The sequence below is a fragment of the Uloborus diversus genome, chromosome 3 (genome assembly GCF_026930045.1).
Source record: "Uloborus diversus isolate 005 chromosome 3, Udiv.v.3.1, whole genome shotgun sequence".
Lineage (NCBI taxonomy): Eukaryota > Metazoa > Arthropoda > Arachnida > Araneae > Uloboridae > Uloborus > Uloborus diversus.
The window spans coordinates 197,545,415-197,567,557 of record NC_072733.1 but is presented as its reverse complement, the minus strand read 5'-3'; the positions used below and the strand labels follow the sequence as shown (position 1 = coordinate 197,567,557).

Genomic DNA, 22,143 nt, shown 5'->3' with positions numbered 1-22,143 from the left:
TCACACTATTTCTTGAGAAAATTACAATGTAATTACAAAAATCATTTATACTGAATTTCCTTAGCAATTATAAGAACATGACAGAGCTGTACTCCAAGACTTATAATAAGAGCAAATATATTTAAACATTTTAAACATTCCTATGAAGGTTTATTTGCTGATCAAACACATACATGCTAAAAAAAACTGCGGGAGGGGGAGCATGCATGAACATCTTTGACAGTTTAAAGTTAAATAAGTTATTAAGAAATTCAAAGTAGAAAAATAAAAATTAAAGAAACTTCGAAAAATATAGTAAATATTGAAACAGTAAAAGGATCAAAAGAGCTGAAAGATTGGGAAAAAAAAACCCCATGCTTTAGTGTCAGAATTTTAAAGCAATCATGCAATTAGCAAGCATAACAATGTCTTGTTGTTATAAAAAGTTAAAGAAATACTAGTAATCACCACTTAGCCCAGATGAAATAGTGTCATCATCATCATCAGTAATGCTGTCAGATGCATCTAAGTCATCTGGAATTCTTGATCCTTGACCAGAATCTGGGTGACTAAGACTCTGAGCAGATGGAGTTGATGGCATTCCTATGCCACAAGATTTCAAACTGTTTGATTTTTTCAGTTCATATGGAGGGAAAGGCAAAGCTCTATCAGGAGCAGGAGGTCGTCTTCGACCAGTAGCATATAAAGATGAGGGTAAAGGGAGTGGGTGTGGAGGGAGTCGAGGAGAATAATGCACTGGACTGTGGTATGAAGGCGGAGGAGAAGCATTGCCAGTAAAAGTGCCAAGCGTTGGAGGAGGGTATGCAAGATCAATGCCAGAATGTGGGTCTCTGTCATGACGAGAGGGGGGCAAAGGTGGAGGAGGACCATTGTTGTCACGGGATTTCATTGATACTGAACGATCCAAAGATTCTGTACTTGGAAAAGACTGCCGATATAGCTCTGCAAGAAAAATGTAAGTAAAGCAGAATAGAAAAGTTTTACAGCAGTATTACCAAAATAAGCCAGCATGCAATTATTTATAGAAAAAAAAAAGTATAGTTAGAAAAATTACACCAAATTCTACACTTAACATTACATAAAGTAAAAAAACTAAATTATACAAATATACCTATAAATTGTAGCCACTATTAATTGCACCTTATAACCATGATAAAATAGAAAATTTACAACACATGACTTATGAAGAGATAAATTGATGTAAAAAAATTGGTACATTTTGTATTTTTCAAATTAGACATGCATTGACCAAACAATATTTACAAGAAACACATTTAACTCATTCATGACAGGCAGATTTTTGACATTTATAATTCTGAATATCAGCAGAAACACTTTAATTCTGAAGCTAGTTGTCTCTAACATGTAACGTTAGGGTAAAGACAAAAAAGGTTTAAAATATGAATGTTGTAAATATGATCTATTGAAATTTTTGGCATTATAGATAGCAGAATAGAATTTTGGTGAGTAGTTGCAAATGTGTCATTTTCATTTAACCTAAAAATAAGCCCCATTCAAGTGAATTTGGCAGATGCTATTCCAGGCAATAAAAAGCAAGGTGCAAATTGAATCTATTACTTTATTGAAAGTTTTCTTATCATGATTGATGCACACAATTTAATTTGACACATGCAACTTTCAAAAACGTTATTTTGTAGTTTTCATTGCTAGATTAAAATTTCAACCAAAAAAGAAATATTTCACGTGATGTCCAACTGAAGAACTTGGTACATTTATCAGCAATAATTGGTTTGAGCAAAGTAAGATCTTGGCCAGCTGAATGTATACTGCTAATAAAATATGTGCACTACAAAAAACGTAATTTAGTTTATATTAAAAAAAGTGTTTAAAACGAAGCAGATAGAAGTTCAAACTCAACAAAGCATTTTTTAAATAAGAAGCTAAAATATGAGAGAAATAAAACTTGGGAAATAAAGTTCCCTGGTAATTCCCTGATTGAGCTTCCAAATTTGCCTGATTTTACAATTGTGACTTAACACAGATGGAAATGATAACAACATTAATGTAGCACAAAATTTGCAGATGTGTTTCTGGATTACAAAGAACATTTTTATCAAAGCAAAAAGGGGAAGTAATGGATAAAAAACATTCAAGGGCAACTATGTTAGAAGTGGTCTGGTGTGTTTTATCCATAAACTCCCTTCTTCACACATTAAACTTACACCTTTGTAACCCAGAAAGACGTGCCAGTATTTTTTTTTTCTTTTTTTGCTAGTTTTGTACTGCATTGTAATGACTTTTCATTCAGAAACTGAGTAGCAATACTTCTATGTTTGCTATTGGTTTCTCACACAACTTACTAATTGATTAAAATTTGACAATACAGAGCAGACCATACAAAAATAAAATGCTATTTTCCCAATTTTGATTTTTCTTTAACAGGTTTTGTTTGGAAAAAATGATATATCTCTCATTTTGCTCAATGAGAGAAACTTTTAGAGAAGAAAACTACAAAGATTAGCTAATTTGGCGACTGCAAATGCTAATTTTCCCTGATATTAGGAGAAAATTTTAAGATCCTCTGATAATTCCCTGATTTTTTCCAGAAATTAAAATTTCCTTGAGAATTCCCCGTTTTCCAGGTTGTGTTATCACCGTGTTAAAACTAGAACACTTGCAAAGATGTATTAGCTTTTTTTATGTTACATACATTAAATTCATAATAACATTATAATTATAAAAACTGATGATTTTTTCCATCACATTTTTATTTACAAATCACAAAAAGTCAATCAATGACTTAGGTATTAAATACATTTTTGAGCAAGTTTTATCTGATTAAAATGTGCTTAAAATATTTGTATTAAATACACACATTTGTGTAGTTGGATTAAGCTCTTGTCCTGTTTCATTTTCTATTCGATATTTTTGTACATTTTGTCTTGAAAGAATGAAATCAAAACTGTCAGGACACACCAAAATAATTTTTGAAGGGGGAAAAAAATTGTTGCCATAAATTACGAGCAACACTAGTATAAGTTAGAGAAGTGAGTTAAGACTGCAACTGTATAGGGATATCAAGTGGGAAATTATTTAATTTGTTTTTTAGCAGCATCCAACTTGAAAAACAGCAAAAATAGCAATTACTCAATTTGTCATTTTTTAGAGATCAAAAACCTCAATTCACATTTTAAAACAACACAATAATGTCTCACAGGTAAGGGATTTTGAAAAATAAATACTATTTTCTATACTATGAATAACAGAGCGAAGAAATTGATGCAAAAATTAGCTACTTAATTAAGAATTAATAAAATGACGAGCGGACCAAGACTTTAAGGATTCATTTATGGAAACTAGATATAGTACAATGCAATCAATTTATAAAACAAATGCTACTAGTTAAGTAAGATTTGCTTAATTCCAAAAAACTAGCAAAAAAAAAAAAAAATGTATACATCAATTTCAATCTCAAATGATTGAAAACATACATATTTTGGAATTATAGTTTCTAACATTCTAATATTGGAAAACTATACACAGCAAATAAATACAAATAGAAAAGTGACAACCAACAACAGGCTCTAGGATGAGCTAGGCTCATTCATTACTCTGCATGTAGAGCAAAACAATACTCAAATTATCAATTCAAAGTAAATGCAAACAGCCAGACTTACAGCAGAACTGCAAGCAAACACCAAACAACTTTTTACTAGCTTCACCCTCATTGGTGTGCTAAATTTAAATTAAGCTACCAGTGTCTACCATCTAAGAAAGTACACTGCATCCAGCTGTTATGGCTATTCAAGAAAGATGATGCTTAACAAGGGCAAACTGCAGCATCTAGATGCCACAACAAGTTGTTACGTATTTACTTGTAACACTGAAATAATCACTCCTCATTCCAAAGATTTTCCTTCACTGTACAAAAAAATACAGCTAAAGTTCTTTGAAGAAATCAATGGCTTGTGATGTTCAATTTAATGCTTAAATTAAATTGTGGACATTAAAAATACTTCCAATTTTCTCATTTAAATGTATGCAACATAAAATTTGTAAAAAATAAATTGTCAAAAAATCAAGAACATCCTGAAAAATAAAACTTGCATTAATTTTCAGTTCTGAAATTTCCTCTTTTTTTCTGAATTACTGAGTAATCATTACTGCTTTTATCTGCAAATAATTTTAGGCCTTTTTTCATGACTAATTTCATTGCTTATAAGGACTTAAAAGCAGACACCTTGTGCAAATACAGCGGACTCGAACTACAAAAGAGTTCAACTTGCACGAAATGGATATAAAGCATGTTTTTCATTAGTAACATACCTCAGAGTTAACACAAAATCCTCGCCCATAACCCAAGATTCTAATGAAGCAAAGCATGGGGCTTCAGTATAGGTTTTTTTGTAAGCTACTAAACATTGGTTTTGCGAATGGATTTTCATCCAGTTAGCATGCAGAATGTCCATACATTTAAACCTCCATTTTTAGTGTGTATAAAGTCACTCCATATTTTCCATTCATATTTTTTCCTCATTCTAAATGAAAAATTGAATTTAAAATAATGGCATCTAGTTTCACTGCTTCATCTACAGATGTGGAAGATTAAGTTTCTTAAAACTTAATAGGTTATAATCCACAATATGCAGGGGAACACAGATAACAATTCGAACAGCTGCACAGCATCAATCATAATCATCTTCATTTATTTTAGATAATATATTCTTACTCTATCTACTGTTCAGTAGTGTTACAGTGCGGTATTTCATTATTATCATTATTACATACTGCACATATAGTATTGCACTTTTAGGTCTCTCTCTCTCCTATTGATCGTGGACTTTGTGCGTAATAACATTACTTTATGGTAAATGATATTTTCTTGCAAAATACAGTATAAATTCAGTTCTTGGTGTAGAAAACAGTAATATATAGTTAAGGAATGGCATAAGGCAGTTTGTGGGTTGTTTACTAGTGTCTAAAATAAGAATGCATGTTTATCAAAATGTTGTATGTACTCTTTTTCACAATGCCAGATTTTGACTTATATAAGAGGTGTTGGAACCCGTCCCTCGCAAAAGTCAAGACTCCACTATTATGTTAATGCTGTATTTTATTTATTCTCTGAGATTACAAAAAAATGTTGTAAAATCGAATGTTCATAAAATTGGAAAAACACTAAAACATGATACTATATGCAATATATGTATTTGCAGGGAAGTTGCACTGAAAACAACAATTTTGAACTGAATTAATTGTACTTATGCAACAGCATTACTGTAAGCAATTGAATTCAAATTATTTCTAACTTATTATTTAAGCAACACACATTAAAATACTGAATATTTTTAGTTTGCTTTGTCAGAATAGTATTTTAAATTATTCATGTACGTAATTTTCAATATTATTACACATTTCATTATCTTTTGTGCTAATCCAAGTATATTATTCATGTCCAACTAGTCACAAAAAAATAATTTCAGACAGTAGACGAGTTAAAATTAACACCGCTTCAATTATATATATTTTTATCACTAAAAACTATTCATAAAATCTTGAATGTTCATAATAAAGTAGGGGTTTAAAATTAAGCATCTACAAAAGAACCTATTCATTAGCATCTCTTAAGAAACACAGTATCAAAAATTCAAAATAAAACAAAAAAAAATAATTTTGTTTAGAATTTTTAAAAGGTGAATCAAAGCTACAAATGTTAAAAATGTTTTTGATACTCGGACAGTATTTTAGTTAGCCCCCCCCCCCTTACCATAATTTCAATAATGCATAAAGAAATTCATTCTGTACTGTAAATGTAACGCTTGTTTCTGTAATAACTGTAATGCTTATTTCGTTTAGTGTGAATATTCATAATTACATTTAGTTCATACAAGTTTATTTCAAAATATATCTGAAAAATAAAATGGGAAAATCACGAAGTACACTACCTTCTCCCTCACCCTACTAAATTAAGAACACATCATAAACATTAATTACTGAGCAAAACACGAAAGAATATTAATATCTTGCAGAAAAATGATAGTTGTACAGCTAAACATAAAGTCAACAAATATGTTTTGGCAATAAACGTAAATATATAAACATACCAGCTTGTAAGCTTCTCCTATTCTTTATTTGGCTAGGTTTAACCAAATGCTCCCCATTTTCCTGATTGAAGACACTGGCATATAAATCACTATCATCACTAGGACTTAACGGTAAGCCATCAATAAAACGAGAGGGTGACACTGATCCATCATCAGGCCCATGGCCACTTTCTACAGGAAGCTGCTCATATAAACCTTCAGAGTCTCCACTAAAAATGAGAAAGAGCACTTTTCATACAGCAACACATTTCACAAATGCATTAAAAACGATCAACCAAAAACATGGAAATTATTAAATACATAAATATATTTTAGAGCAAGCAACTATTTCAAGGTATCTCAGTTCTACAATTAAGAAAACATATTCATTTGTCTAGTTTGAAATCTAGGAAGATGATTTTGATATTTTGTTAAAAACTTTAGTAGTGCAAATAAGTACCATGATAATAACAATTTTAATAGAGGTGTTCATGCTACTTCAAACATTTTTATTTTATTTTTTGCTTTTCGACCAGTGAATGTTGAATTCCTTTATAATGAGACACTCTAATGCAAAGCATGTCAATATAAGTCAACTATAAAATTTTCAGCGTAATTTTTTTGTCATGCTGCTTTGAACAGCAGTTAGCTTTTAATGCAGGTTAACTTTCAACATTAAGTTATTTTTTAGATGCTTATTAATTTTACTCAGTCATACTGGAGTTGCTAATTAGCTTTATACATATCTGGGTTGAAAATGATAATTATAATCATTATAGCTCACAAAATTATCCCTAATGAGCATCATGAATCTCTTGCAGGCATAATTATTAAGATATTTAACTGAATTGGAAAAATTCACTTCTTTTTTCTTGGACAACAGTCAATTTTATTGCACACACATATTCACATGCAATCATACTATACAATCCATATTTCAAATGGAGAGCAGACTCCTTTCCTAGCATTGTTTAAAAGAGATCAATGTTTTGCAAATAAAAAAAGCAGCATTTGCATTGCAAAAAGCAATATTATTTGCTCATAAAGCTTTTAGTGTATTTCCATATTTACAAGCTTAGGACAAGTTTAGGTCAATGTGACACATTTCTTCAACAACAATATTCAAATTCTTAACTGTTGCTCCTAATCCATCTCATGTAAATGTTCCTTAGTTTAAAAATCCCCCCTTTTTTTTCCATCTTAAATAAAGCTTAAAAAATGACATTTCAGAGAAATCATTAACTTTAACATTTGTGAGTCATTCTCCAGAAAATTTAACTTTTGAATGCAAATATTTTTCAACATCGAAACCTTTTGTTTTTTTTCATTCTTACCAGGGTTGGCAAAAACCTGGGTTTTTTTAAAAAAGCCCATGGACCCAGGGTTTTTTTGGGTTTTTTAAAATAAAACCCAAAAAAACCCAACTAAAGTTGGGTTTTTTTAAAAGAAATGTGGTTTTTTTTGTCTTTTTTTTAGGGAAAATGTGGGGTACTTGTAGCATATTGTAGCATAAGTATATGGACAAAGTGTAAAAATTATCTTCAGGTAAAAAGCTGGAAAACTAGTTAAAATTCAGAGTTTTCTGAAGAAAAGTATAAAAGACGAAAAAACCCAAGAATGTTAAAGTTTCAGATTTTTTTTAATTTTCATTATTACGAACAGTTAAGGCAAAGTTACTTCTCGAGTGATAAAATCTATTGTTCGTTTTTAATTACTACTTTTTTTTTTTTTTTTTTGCATTTTACTTTATAGTATTTCATTTTGTTATGCAAAACTACTGTAGAACCTCAAGTCGTTTAAATCCCTTTTTGCTGAATTCCAGCTTAATCAAGACATTTCTTTGAATTTTATATTGCCTGTTTTTCTATTTCTGTGTACAGGGTAAGAAATATTAAACTTTTTTGTAAAATAATGAAAATACTGTACCTGTTCTGTTTTCTGTAGACCGTTTGAAAAATCTGTTTATTTCTAAAAAAATTACCTTGTGTTTATTCGAGATTTGTGACGTGTTGGTTAGCAGAAAATAATTTACATGAAAGCCTTTTAACTAGATTGGTTTCCTCTATACAATCTACAAAAATTGAGAAAATCAGACGTGACAGGACTTGATCAAGATAAGTTGAGTTATTTAATGACCAGTTAAAGAAAAAAGTTAAATACATTTATTTAAAATCTTTGAAGTATATTTTTAATGCCGTTAAGAGTTAAGAAATACTATTAAAGCTCAAAATTCATTTTTTGTGTTCATTGTCTGTGGTGAAGAACAAATAAAAAAGAAGTTTAAATTGTAAAAGTATTTAAATTAATTATTTTTTTTTAAAACTTCTCACAAAATTTTAAAAAATCCAAAAGTGGGCTAAATAATGGGTTTTTTTAAATGGGTTTTTTCAAAAAAACCCATTGGGTCCAACCCAATTGGGTCCGATTCGGCCAACCCTGATTCTTACACGAAAGTATTACCCACTAGAAGTAACTATAAACAATGGATCAGCTAAGTTTCAATTATTTTACTCAAAAATAAAAATAATAGAAAAATGCCTTGTTCACTGAGAAAAAAAAAAACTTTAATGTTAAAAAATTGAGGCCAATTTAATAACAAAACAGTAATTTTGTTAATTGTGCAAACAATGAGCTATTTTAATGATTAGTAGGAATCTAATATTTAGCTCTCTTAAATAAATGGCGGCTTAATTTTTAGTTAGCCTTTTAGTTCAAATGTGCATTAAAAAATTGTATTTAGTAAATTTGAAAATATACTGGAAATTTATAGTTGTGGAAGGATGCCTAATATTGCTGTATTTCCTCTCCATCATTTATTTTCACCTCAGAAATAATAGCATTGATAAGGTCTGACAGAGGTGAGGAATTTCCATTAATATATCATTTCTACTCGTATATGGGTCATTCCATACAGATTCAACGGATGAGTGCGCTCGACCATTTTTAATTCTTTTGAAACTCATATCCCAAAAAGATGCATATGAATGATGTTTAAAACCACTTTTATTTTTTCTCTAACCTTGACCCTTGATTTTTTAGAGGTCATCAAAAGTCATTTTCATAGTCAAAAATGGGACTTTTAGACCTTTACATTTTGATGTTAAAGTACATTAGATAATAGTCTCACACACTGAGTTATGTAGCTGTAAATTAATATTTAAAATAATGGCAACAGGCCAAAGTTCAAGGTAAAATGCAAAATTTTTACTCATTTCAAAGGGTCATAACTCGCTAAGGGGATAAAAACACAAATTGAAATTTGGCAAAAACTAATCACTGGAGTCACACTAATGAGAAAATATAGCTGTAATTGTGTGTTTGTTTACCCTTTATAAATTACAGCCCCTCAAAGATCAGAAAATTGAGGAAAATGACATTTTTAGACCCTTGTAAACCAAAAGGGGATGGAATTAAAAATAAAATTTCTTGGCCAATTGAATATTCCATTCAAGTACTATACATGTTATATATATTGTTTTGTGTATTTGGTTTTTAAAAAAGATACAGGTCTTTGAAATTGAGCAATTTTTCAAGTTAATTTACACTCTAAAACATATATAAAACATGTGAAAACTTTATTGCACTTTCTTAATTATATATGTAATATATTATACTGGAAAAAGATATTTTAAGTATAAAAATAATTATTTTAATTTGATAACTTAGAAATATTTGGACATAAATGAGTAGTTCATACATGATTGACAGCTTAAGTAGTTAATTTATAGACTATCTACACACACAAATTTTCAATACATACAAACATACGCTCTGTACATAAACTTATTTAACTTGCCTAAACACGTGCAAAAGTATTATCTACATAGTTGAAAGGGGAAAAAAAGGTGCGTTTTTCATTTCTTGCTTTAGTGTAATTTTAAGAAAATAAACTTACACAGTAGTACTATAGTTCTGGTGGTGACACAACATGTGGCATACTGAAATACTTTACTCAAATACACAACAAAAATAGAAAGAACTTTCTTAATTTATGTAATCGCGAAACAGATGTCAACTTGAGAGCTGAATGGCATTTCTATGCAATATCACACGGTAATGGACGTTGTAACAGAATCAGAAGAACCGTAAAAAGAATTGATACTACTAAGACTAGCTTGCAAAGAACTACTAGAAGTCATATTTTAATTCCTACAGAAATGTATACCTTCTGCATTTTTGCTACTAAACATTGCATGTATCCTTGTGAGCATTCAGTATATTAAACTAGCTGATAAAATGCTGCAAGAAATGTTTTACTCTGCAAATAAAATTCCCAATACAACATTTAATCACTGCTTTATGCCACCGTATTAAAATATTATCACTGTAAAATTATTGTCCCCTAGCAATAGGTATGAAAAATAGTGTGTTACTAAAAAGACTAACAAAAGAAAATGCCTATTATTGTCAAAAAAGTTATTACATAGCTTGTATTGATCACTAAATTTAGAACCCCTGTCATTGTCTTGCTCCTAGTACATTTTCAAAGTATCAAATTATGAATGTGCCTTGGTAAAGCATTCCAAAATGCCATATACTTGAGTCACCATTTCATCTTACTAGGTGACTACTAGGTGAGTTCATTTTTTCAAAACTACACTCAAACAAGAAATAAAAAACGCACTTTTCAAAATTTAAATTTTGTACATATGTTTTTGCATATGTTTAAGGCAATTTAGATAGGTTAATGTACAGAGCATATGTTTGTGTGTATTGAAAATTTGTGTGTAGATAGTCTATAAATTAACTCGATTTATAGACTATCTACACAAAATTAGGTCGAGCGCACTCATCCGTTGACTCTGTATGGAATGACCAATATAAGTAGAGAAATTTATTACAAAAAATGAGGTTTAAAGTTAGGGGGCCAACTTATAAGCGGGCCAAACTTCCAAAAATTTTCCCTGATGTTTTCTTAGAAAAGAAAAACACTTAAAGAAACACGTTAAAGAAGTAAACAATCTGCTATGATTTTAGGGATGCAGCGTAAAATTTTATTAGTATAAAATCAAGATAAAAGCAACAATTTAAAAAAAACCATAACAGCGAAATCGAACATTTTACAAAAGTGGTGATCGCAAAAAAGAACCTGTTTGGAGCAAAAGAATTAAAATCCAACTTTTTATAACAAACAAATGCTCATTACATTTAATTTTCCTTCTTTTTATAACGTTTGAATTCAAAATTAGCGGAAAAAAAAACACTCCTGTTTTGTTCCAAAAGTAGGGATTTGACTTGTTTTCAATTTTTCCCGATTTTTCTCCTAAAAGTAGGGGGTCAATTTATTAGCAAATATATACGATAGGCCTAATGGATACATTTTTCAGGGAAATATTTTTTTCTCTGTTGCTACAATCTGCACATACTAAACATATGCAAACATGTTCACTTCTTTTTTTACATTAATTTATATCCCTGAAATTCAAGTTCATGGAGGTGAGAGTTCACAATAACCACACAATGTTTCAAACAAAATCTTCCTGTTTTTTTGACAAAAATCTCACAACTTCTTTATGGCTGAAAATAAATCATGGAAAATAAAACATGGTGTCATTACTGCTGCGTGTTAATGAGAAATGGCGTTTTGTGTTTAGGTAACGGAAGTGAGAATTTATTGTATGACATGATTCCTTATCCTACTAAAACACAATATTAAACAATTACAGTGACCTCTCACTAATACAAGACCAAAGGGGACTGAAATTTTCGCACATAAGTGAATAACCCAAAAATAAGAATAAATGCAGTAAGTTACTATTAGATGTAGTAATACTTATAGTATACAGTCACCTCTCGCTACAACGCAATCCGACTTACGCGAAATGGCTATAATGTGATATTTTCACCAGTAAAGAACTTTAGGCCTAACGCGAATTCTTCACCCGCAACACAAAAATTTTCGGTGGGGAATCGTTGTACGTAAGTATTGGCTACAATATATGTATTTTTTTTTTTGTGAATAGACCTTCATCCCTTTCGCATCACTGAGAGCGGAAGTTCTCACACTGCACTAGTCTGAACATCGCTTATACAAATAACTGCTCCTTATTTTCCATTTATTTTTTTCATTCTAAATGAGAAAGTTGATGAAATATAATGACACCTAATAGTTCTGTTTCATCTAAAGTTTGTGAATAGAGAAAGAAAAAGAGAAAGTTTTTGACAATTATAGGAAAGCTAAAGTTTCTCAATGCTACAGCTTCTTCAAAAGCTGAATCTCAACTAAAAAATGGGTGGAAAGTAGCACGACAAATAGTCCATATACCATACATACAGTTAAAAGTCAACAAAAGGAAACCCGTAAAGTTTATCGAGAAATATCTTAGTAAAATGCAAAAATTTATGAAAATGGAAGCTGCTCTTGTATTGTGAATTAAAGAAACCAGGAAGAGGGGTGTGGCCATAGAGGGAAACGTTATAAAAGAATTAGTGAAGCAACTGCTTAAAAATTTACTAGAATAACGGTTCGATTATGCAGCATCAATCATTATCATCTTCACTTTTTTAAGTTATAAATATCATTACTGGGTCTACTGTATGCACCGTATTCTGGTTTATTTTATGTCTTTCTTTTCCATTGATCATTGATTTTGTGCTTTGTAGCAGTATTTGGTTTCGAATGAAACATTTTTTTTTAAAATATAAGTAAACATTTAGTTTTTATGTAAGAAACAGTAATGTACAGTTAAGAAATGGTTCTTAATAGTTGAGGGGGTGTTTACAAGTGTCTAAAATAATGGGTAGGTTTATAAAAGTTTTTACACACCCTTTTCCACAACGCAAAATTTCGACTAACGCGAGGGGTCTTGGAACGCATCCCTCGCTTAAGTCAGAACTCGACTGTACTACTAATACTAAAGAATAACTACGCACATATAATTTCCATGTAATTTAATAAAAATATATAAAATTTTAAGTTGTACTTTTGTCATTTTTTATACACTGTACAAAGGAATCGAATTCTCCAAAACCTAAAAAGTGTTGCGTGATTAGAGCTATAGTCTAAGAGGATGCAAAAGATCATCGATAGGCTAACATCAATGCCTACCGCTTGACATCGACTTTTAGTAACGTTAACCTTTTCATATGTAACATGTTCTCCCCTTTCGATATCAATCACAAGACTAATTCCACCCCCAATTGCACACTTGTGCAAAAAAAAAACATATTCTTGGAAGAATCCAAACAGTGGAATATAGGCATGTGAATGCATTCCAAGAGACAGAACAAGGATACAAATTTTTCAATAAGCAAAGAGCAAATAGGCGATATAATTAAAACTTTAAAAAATTTTATCCCACAAAGTGAAGGGTGCATTTTAGTTTTCGCATATAAATGAAAAAGAGTTAACATTGTTTTCCTATATTGCTGGCCTCGTGCGTGATAAAAACGCGTATAAGTGAAAAAAAACGCATAAAACAGAGGTTGCATATAAGCAGAGATCACTGCATATATACTTAAACAATTAGTATTTGAAACACTTGTGAAAGGAACAATAAATAAGTATATACTTTTAATTAAACAAGTTATTAAGCAACATAAATGGTCACACCAGGTGTGTGACATGCTATGGAGGTGAGAATTCCTATGTTGTGAACCAAAAATATATTAAAATAAAAGCTATTACTATAAAATTGTTGGCGAGTTTAACTAGATATATTTTTGATGAAATTAAAAAGCATTGTTAAATAAATTGTTCCTTAAAGTTTTTACAATATAAGGCCATGTGACAGAAAAGTTACACTTTTTGAAGAATGACCCGGAAGTTTCACAAAACTTTCGGTGGGAATTTCATGCTTAAAACATTTTCAAGGAAGGGGATCTGAGAAATTTCATTGGAATTTTTACCATTCTTCCCTGAATACTGACCCTGTAGTAAACTCAATGCCAGTTTTTAAAACATGACCTTTTCATAAAATGTGCCATTTTTGAAAGACATTGTTTTTTTATATTGCACGTTTTTTCTTCATAAGTTTAAACACCCTGCCTTTTTTAAGGCCCAAATGAACTCTGTTATACATTTTCTCAGTCTGGAAAACATTCATTTGCATTTATGCCCGTCTCTGTGGCTGTCTATATCTCAAATTTTAAAATTGAATGAATATGAAATTAGAACTGAAACCTAGAATAAACAGGGGAAAATACAAGTTAAATACTTACCCATCTTCTAATGAACCACTTCGTAAGTGATACGACTCCTGTCTTGAAGGCACAGGAGGTGGCACAGGTGTCCGACTACCGATTGAATAATCAGAATCTTCTAAGCTGAAAGCTTTTTCAATCTGAGGCTTTCGTTCCCAAACTTCTTTGAAAAAAGGAGTGTAGAATGCAGCTGGAAATATATTAAAAAATTTTTTTCTTAATGACTCAATATTACACAGTATAACTACAGGTATAATATATATAACCCTCATATACATAATTGCAAATTCACTGATCGAGTAATGCCCCTGATGTCACCAACAATTGCCACAGCATGATAATTTGATAATATTTTTGTGAACTGTTTGACAAGTAGGGAAATGCATGTCACATATGTCACATATCGTCAAACATTTTGACAAGGCTGAACCGGATCCGGTAACTTAATTGTTTTACTGGTAAAACTAATTTTAGGAGAATGAAGAAACGAAAAAGTGGTCAACAGTGAATGCTATCTACTGGAGTTTAGGGTTAATTCACTGGAGTTAAGGTTAAATTTCAAGTATTGAAATATCACTAAACAGGCAATTGCTTTGTTCAAATGTAGAAGCAATTTTCACCCGTCATACCTTGACAGACGATTTTCTAGAAAGTATAATTATTATCGAAATGTCTTAACAGCATGTAGTAATTTTACAATTGCACAACAAAATCTACAAGCTCACACCTCATCTCAAATTTATAGTTGAATTGCTTAACTTTTACAGAAGCAAATAGATTTAATTTTAAATACTTCTATCCACGCGTGTTTATATGGAGCATTGCGGGAAAGTAAAGCCTAGGTGAACCAGCTGCAGTCTGCAAAATACTTTGACTAGTCTTTGGATTTTGATCTGTTGAAGGCTCTCCGATTCAAAATAAATAAACCATGGATAAAACTTAGCAGAACATTTTTCTCTTAGTTCTGTACTTTTAAGACTTAGAATCTATAATTTTACATTTGAAGGTTAGCAACACTGGAGTGTATATAACCACATTTGAAGCAGTGAGAAGCAAAGGATATAAGTGGAAGTTTCAAAATTTTGAATAAAACATGTTCAAAGTTTTGATTTTCAGTAGGCTTGGAATTTTTTTACCAAATTGTTCTGTATAGAAGCACTTACCAGAGCTACTAGTACTATCTCTTGCCTCCAAATAGAGAAGTTCGACTACTATTGATACTGGTCGTCTCCAAATTTTTGATTTTGACACTTACATGTCTTTGCTTCACACTGTCTCATTTGTCATTAGTTCCCTCTTATTTTAAAATGAACGTTATGTTGAATTTGCTTGTTTTAATATTCTAAGGTTTTCTTGAATTAGATTTATTAACTTTTATCTAGCTAGTAAAATAATTTTTTGTCCACATTTCAATGGTTATCATTAATAAGCGATTGTAAAATGTAGCGAATTTAGTATTTTTTAACACCTATTAAGTTTTTTCCCCATAAAAAACAATCTGCCACAAATTATCATACATTTTACCAGTTTCTACAGCAAAACATATTGAGAAACAGTGATAATAGAGGAATTAGAGATACATACAGATATACCTATACATAGATTAATAGCTATAGAGATGGACAGATCCAGAGATAGATTTAAATAGATAAATGTACATTGATGTAGGTATTGATTGAAATAACTTTTATACTGACACTAAATTCACCAGGGTTTCCAATCCGGCGCCAATCCCAGTCCCGCAGGATTTCAGGATTGTAATGAGCCAATCCCTTCGGATCCTACGGGATTGACTTAATTCTTCAAAATTTAAAATTTTTATGTCAAAAAAAAAGTTGTGCTTTTTAGGAAGAACTGCTTTTGTTACAGAATTAGTTTTTATCTCAAATGTCATACATCAGTTGCAGACTACTGCAAAGTCACATCCAGGGTTCATACTCTATTTGGATCAAAAAATTCCATGACTTTTCCAAGACTTTTTCATGACTTTAATAAAAATTTTCATGACCTTGTTCACAAAGAGAATAGCACTATTTAATCTCAAACTTGCTAATTTTTGGAAATGAGCTTTAGCAAACCATCTACATGAATGCCACAGCCTCATTGAAGCTTTTACTCGTAATGTAAAAAATATAAGTGTACACTTAAAAAACTAAACTATTCTTATTTGTCTTCATCATTTAAATTTAATTAAAGTAAAAATGCAGTGAAACAAAAATTATGCTGCTTAAATGTCTAATTTTTTTTATAAACAGACAGAATGATAATGAATGCGACAAAGGTTGAATGTTGTTTTGTTCACTTATTTGCACATTTTCAAATGCATATAAATTAATATATTCAGAAATTTCAGAACATGCGTGATTTCTGACATTGAAGCAGTGGATCGCATGGATTAGTTTTGCGGACCTTATGGTGTGCACTACTGTTTTCGAGTATTAGAATTCTGTATTCTATCACCTGACTAAAGATCTAAAATCTTCAACAAATTAAGATAAACTCTGATAAATTTAATAACAAAGTTCTTACGAGTGATGGAATCGAACTCGGATGCAATTGAATTGCTTTTTTTGAGTGAGCGTGGCAAAACCAAGAACGTTCATGTTTGCTACTACAGAATATAAAACATAATAAGTGTTGAAAATAACAGTAATTCAAAATAAGAGATGTCCAAATAGTAAAATAATATCGCAAAAAGGCACCAAATCAAACCACCACCCCAATCTACCTTATACTGCATCAGCCTTTCATCTACAGCCACATTGCGATCTGGAACATATAAAGAAGAAAATTTCTCATTTAGATACTGAAAAATTGGCCAAATTTTATAATGTTTTGGATTAAGATGCGTCTGTAGATCGATATCTTCATTGTTCACAAAATGCAGAAATCTTTTTATTATTTGAGACCTATCACATGTTATAATATTTCGAAAGAACGGAGTTTCAACGCATTCCTTTTTTGACCAAAGCATCTCATCAGCTGATTTCTTTACAATACCTTGTAATATATGCAAGGGAAGAAAAATCTTAATTTCACTTTCATTCGAGGGAACCTACCTTTTAACTCTACTTTTCTATTTTATTGTTTGACTGTGAATGCATTGCTCTGCATATCTGTTATTTTCTACAGTAATTATGTGCAACAAATTGCTATCAAAAAACAGATCAAAATATTCAGTTTCTAGCATTGAAATTTGACGTATTGTTGCACTTACTTGTGTTTGCCGAAATGGAAATCTTGGAGGGGCAGGAGGAAGATTGTCCAAAGATAATGTATTCCAGTCTCTACACTATTAAATATCACTATCATTATCACTTTCGATGTAATCTTCATCACTCGAAATATCTGTATCCGATCCTAAGGAGCCTAAACTGTTCTCCTCATCGGTTTCTGCATCCGACATTGCGAAAAAAAAATTATTTGCAGATATACTCACGAAAAATGAACAAAAACTAAACGAGAAGCAAAAAAACGAACGAAAACTGAACGAGAAAGAAAAACCATCCAAGCGTGTTTTTGACTCCCTCAGCAGCCGACACTCTCGCCTTTTGCTCCTTCCATCACTTTTTTCCCACCTCCTGATGGGTAAAAAACTATTACAACTAATGCCATTTATTAGGAAAATAGTGAACTAAGTCTTCTCAAGGCAAAAATAAATCCATTCGGGCATTACAAAAAATGCACTAAGTTGTTGCCCGAGCTGGACTCTGGGGACACTGGCAAGGGGTTAATTTTTATTTATTGACTAACTATGATAAATTCTTTAGCACTGGTTTAGAGGCGGTAACTTACTGCTTAAATGTTTGCTTACTTAGTTTTAATTTTTATAAAATTATCCTTTATTAAACAATATTTTTCTTGTTAAAATAACAAATGACGTTGTAAGTAAATACTTTTACAAAATTAAATTGTTTATTAATACTATTAAGATATATACAGAAATTATATTCATTTTGAAGCTCAACATATATTTTTTATAGCATTATTTTTTTTCCTTACCTCTATTTTTCCAGGATGCCTGACAAGACCAGGCAAGTGTTATTGAAAATGTGGTGACCCACGAATTTTGGGGCATGCCGGATAATGCAGGGTAATACGGTATTACTCTATCCAATTTACCTTGCCTTGTTGCATCATAAACAATGATTTTTAAATCAGTGCCTTGGATTCGTGACAGCAGGAGGGTGAACGCTGACTGGGTCACAGTCTCAATAAAAGTTTTTGAACAATTTCGCTAATTTTACCTCTCACTTTAGAGACTATTAAAAACTTGAGCAGCTTAATATGCTGCATTGTCATACTATTCTTCTAGTGTATCATCCAAATCAAAGTTTCTGTCACCTCTTTTAGAGCTGTGCCGAATATTGAATAGCTTATTCATCCAGCATGATTTTCAAGGTACCACTCGCATTTATACTAGCTTTACAGTGACAAAGACATTGACAGGCGCTTCTTACAAAGTAGAGAGCCAAAATTGAAAAATGTCAGGTTTTTCATTAATTTCTTCTTCGGAGAAAAATATTGTGCACTTTTAGTAAGTAAAAGGTTTTGAGCTCTGTCCTTTAGTTTGCAGAAGCGTTCCAACATCGATACAGGCTTACTCCAGCAAGTTTTGCACTCTGTAATACACTTTCTCAATTCCTTTTAAAGCCCTATCTTCTTCGTTTCGATGTACGGTAATGGTTTTCGAAAAGGCTTGTGACTTTTATGCATTTTTACAATCGCTGAACGTATGCACACTGAAACCTGGAATGAAAATACCTATTCCATCTCAGAAAAATATACTCTATTTTTATTGTTTTCTTGAAGGGTAAACCTACTGTTCATCATATGAGACAAAGTTCTTGCTCTCCTTACAGAGGAAGGTAATTAACATTTCAGATGATACCTGTAAAAATATTCATTTTACGGACGACAAAAATTGTGAAACATTTGCATGCAAAATCTTTTGGGAGATTTTGCTTTCAATCCCCAGGGATAAATCCCCCTAAATATCATGCGGGATCCCGCAGGATTCGGGATAGGGATTGCGAGATCGGAAACACTAAAATTCACCCTAGCCACCAAAGACGACATACTTTGGGTAAAATAATGAATCGCATAAAAAGGAAAACCATTTAGTAAGTAGTGAAACTTACTTTTTTGCTGACTTGTTGAGCTAGAGGTCATAAAGTGAGCTTGTAACTTATCAGCAACAGCATTACCTTCTGTTATTAACTGATGCGATAAATCACTAGAAAAAAATGCATTTGCACTCCCTGTTTCAGTGACTGCTAAAATTTGAATAGGAATGTTTGGAATATTCATCGAGAATGCACTGAAAAAAAGATAACAATAATTGCTTAGAATAATGACTGATAGAATCAACAAAACTAGTACAAACATTCATTTACAGAAAAATTGCTATATAAGTAAATGGTTAAGACTTCCAATAAACTTTTAGCTTAATTTAACTTTACTTTGTTTCAATCAAAACTTTATTTAAGTTATACTAGGAAAATTATTTAAAAATCATGTCCAAAATTTTTTAAGCAGCTCGTTTTATCTGGTAATGATTGCTTAGACGTTCACAGTCACAAATCATATTAAATGCTTACATTTGTTAGTGTCACCATTTGAAAATTTCGTATTGATATATTAATGGTACTTTTGTGAATATCCAATGCTAAAGTTAACACAATTTAAACACAAAATTAGAAGTAAAAAGGAAACTGGAATGCAACTTTTAAAGAGATATTTAAAAAAAAAAATTATATAGTTTAGGATTGTAAATTTGACAACTAGAGCTTGACAACTAACTAAGCTGAATTTTGGATCACAACCAAAAAATTCACTGTTGCAGACATAAAATTGTCGAACAATGCCCTTAATTGGTATTTCAGAAAGTTATTAAGTTCCATTATGATAATGATCATATATACTTCTTAAAACTTGAGCAATTTTGGGGAAACCCTGGGTTAGGCCTGGAGGATCCACCTCACTCATGAGATAAAAATCTTTTGAAAATTTTAAAACACTCAAATTTTGATATTTTTCCACTTTTAGCTCAATTATTTAGTAGAGGGGCTGTGGTAGAATATAGAGCCGGAAACTGCATTTTGTGATAAAATCATGAAGCATGAAACTGATGGATGGTTTGGATTAACATTTTTAATTTAAACTTTAGATTTCTTTCTATTAAAATTCTGTTGTCTTGACATTAATTTCACCCATTTTCCTTCAAATCCTTATTCTCTCATACCCTTTGGAAATAGTTTCGATTATGCCTGCTCGGTCATAAAAAACGAGGTGCATCATGGCCGGATAATTGGACAGTTCGGGAAATTAGAGATCAGGTAACTGGAACCTTACTTTGATATAACTCTAATTAAATTTAGAAACCAGTAATTACGTAATGAGGGGGGAAAATTCACGTCAGAGATTTTACAAATTAAAAATGTCGATTGTTTTTAAAATAACCACTTTTTGTGAAATTATTTGGGAAATTAGACGTTTAATGGAGCTTTAAATGGCAAAAAATATTTTTTTTTACCAATATTTTATTTATTTCTCGGTTTTTTAAATGCTATTTTTAGATTTTTTTTTAACAAGGTTATATTCCAATTAATGTTTTAAGGATTTTTGAAACAGCATTGCAATTCTCCCTTTAATTCTGGTTTAAACTATCAATTCTCTTCCTTCCCCATTTTAAAGCCAAACTTAATTCTTTCCTTTTGAATTGAAGACAACTGTTCTTGTTTTTAAAGTCGGCAGTTATATTATTACTAAAGAGGGGCAGATATTTAAATCATATATTGTATGAAAAATGCATGATGTTGTACAACATTTGTGTTTCCTGATTTATTATTTTAGGTCTATAAAATTAAAAATTTGTAAAAAAGGGTTCAAATGTTCAACTTTTCTTTCCATTCAACATACCATATACATATTTCAATATCATTATACACAAATGTGGGCATTTTGTGTCAACAGAATTCACTAGAGAAATAAATACCCAGGTAAATACCCATTTGGGATATTTACTCTGGGTATTTATCCTCAAAAATAATACCTAGGTATTTTATATCACTGGTAGGGATGTAGGGTTAAGCAATAAGGAGGGGTCCCTGTAAAAGCCATGTGTGACGGGCCCCAAAAGTTCTGAACACAACCCTGATTGCGAACGTCATATTGGAAATTTAAAACCTTTTTCATTCACATATGTTGCAGTGCTCAGGCCCAAAAAATGATAAATTATTTTCTTGAAAAACTTTTTTACAGGATAAAATGAAATAAACTACACAAAAGGTACTAAACACTAGCATTTATTATACAATTGTTAAACTACGACTATTACATCTTTCTTTTTAAATGTTATTTACATACCCTAATGTTGCTAAAGAAGCTTTCCGTTTTGTCGAATACACCAAGATAAAGCCATGAACAAGCTCATCTCGATAGGAATTGGCACCATGATAAGATGTTACTCTAACTTCTACGCTTCTTTTTGAATCTCCCAAATATGTTTCCAAAGTGATTGTATGAGGAACAGTAACAAAACAACACTGATGACTTAGCAATGGCCCAAGAACATGCTCCACTGAATATGGATCACCACACAACATACACATAATGATTCTGAAAAAAGAGCAATACATTATATGTATAACACATAAAGAAATTCAATTGTCTGGAAATGCAGATCTGTCAACCCTATCACATTTTACAGAAACTTTCCACATTTTCACACACAATCTTTCACCCTCCATAATGCAAGATAAGAACTTACACTTGTAATTCGTGCAGCTTTAAAAGCCAAGTCTGCTTCTTTTTTTTTGTGTTGCAGAAATGGGGTTATGACCGGAGTCAGTTTCTACATGATGTTATGAGCTATGCACCAATCAAATCTTACTTTGTGCTTCAAAACTGCCCCACATTAATGTATGCCACAAAAATGTATCGGCCAAACATTAGC

The 22,143-nt window shown here is 31.2% G+C and overlaps 1 protein-coding gene across 1 annotated transcript in view; it reads right to left on the bottom strand.

Annotated features, from left to right (window-relative positions):
- LOC129219368 (rho GTPase-activating protein 190-like) overlaps positions 1 to 22,143 on the bottom strand; it is a 205,203-nt gene that overhangs the window by 66,275 nt on the left and 116,785 nt on the right. The window contains 5 exon segments of the mRNA XM_054853744.1: positions 448 to 942; positions 6,066 to 6,274; positions 14,205 to 14,376; positions 19,328 to 19,506; positions 21,555 to 21,806. Coding sequence (XP_054709719.1) covers positions 448 to 942; positions 6,066 to 6,274; positions 14,205 to 14,376; positions 19,328 to 19,506; positions 21,555 to 21,806 — 1,307 coding nt within the window.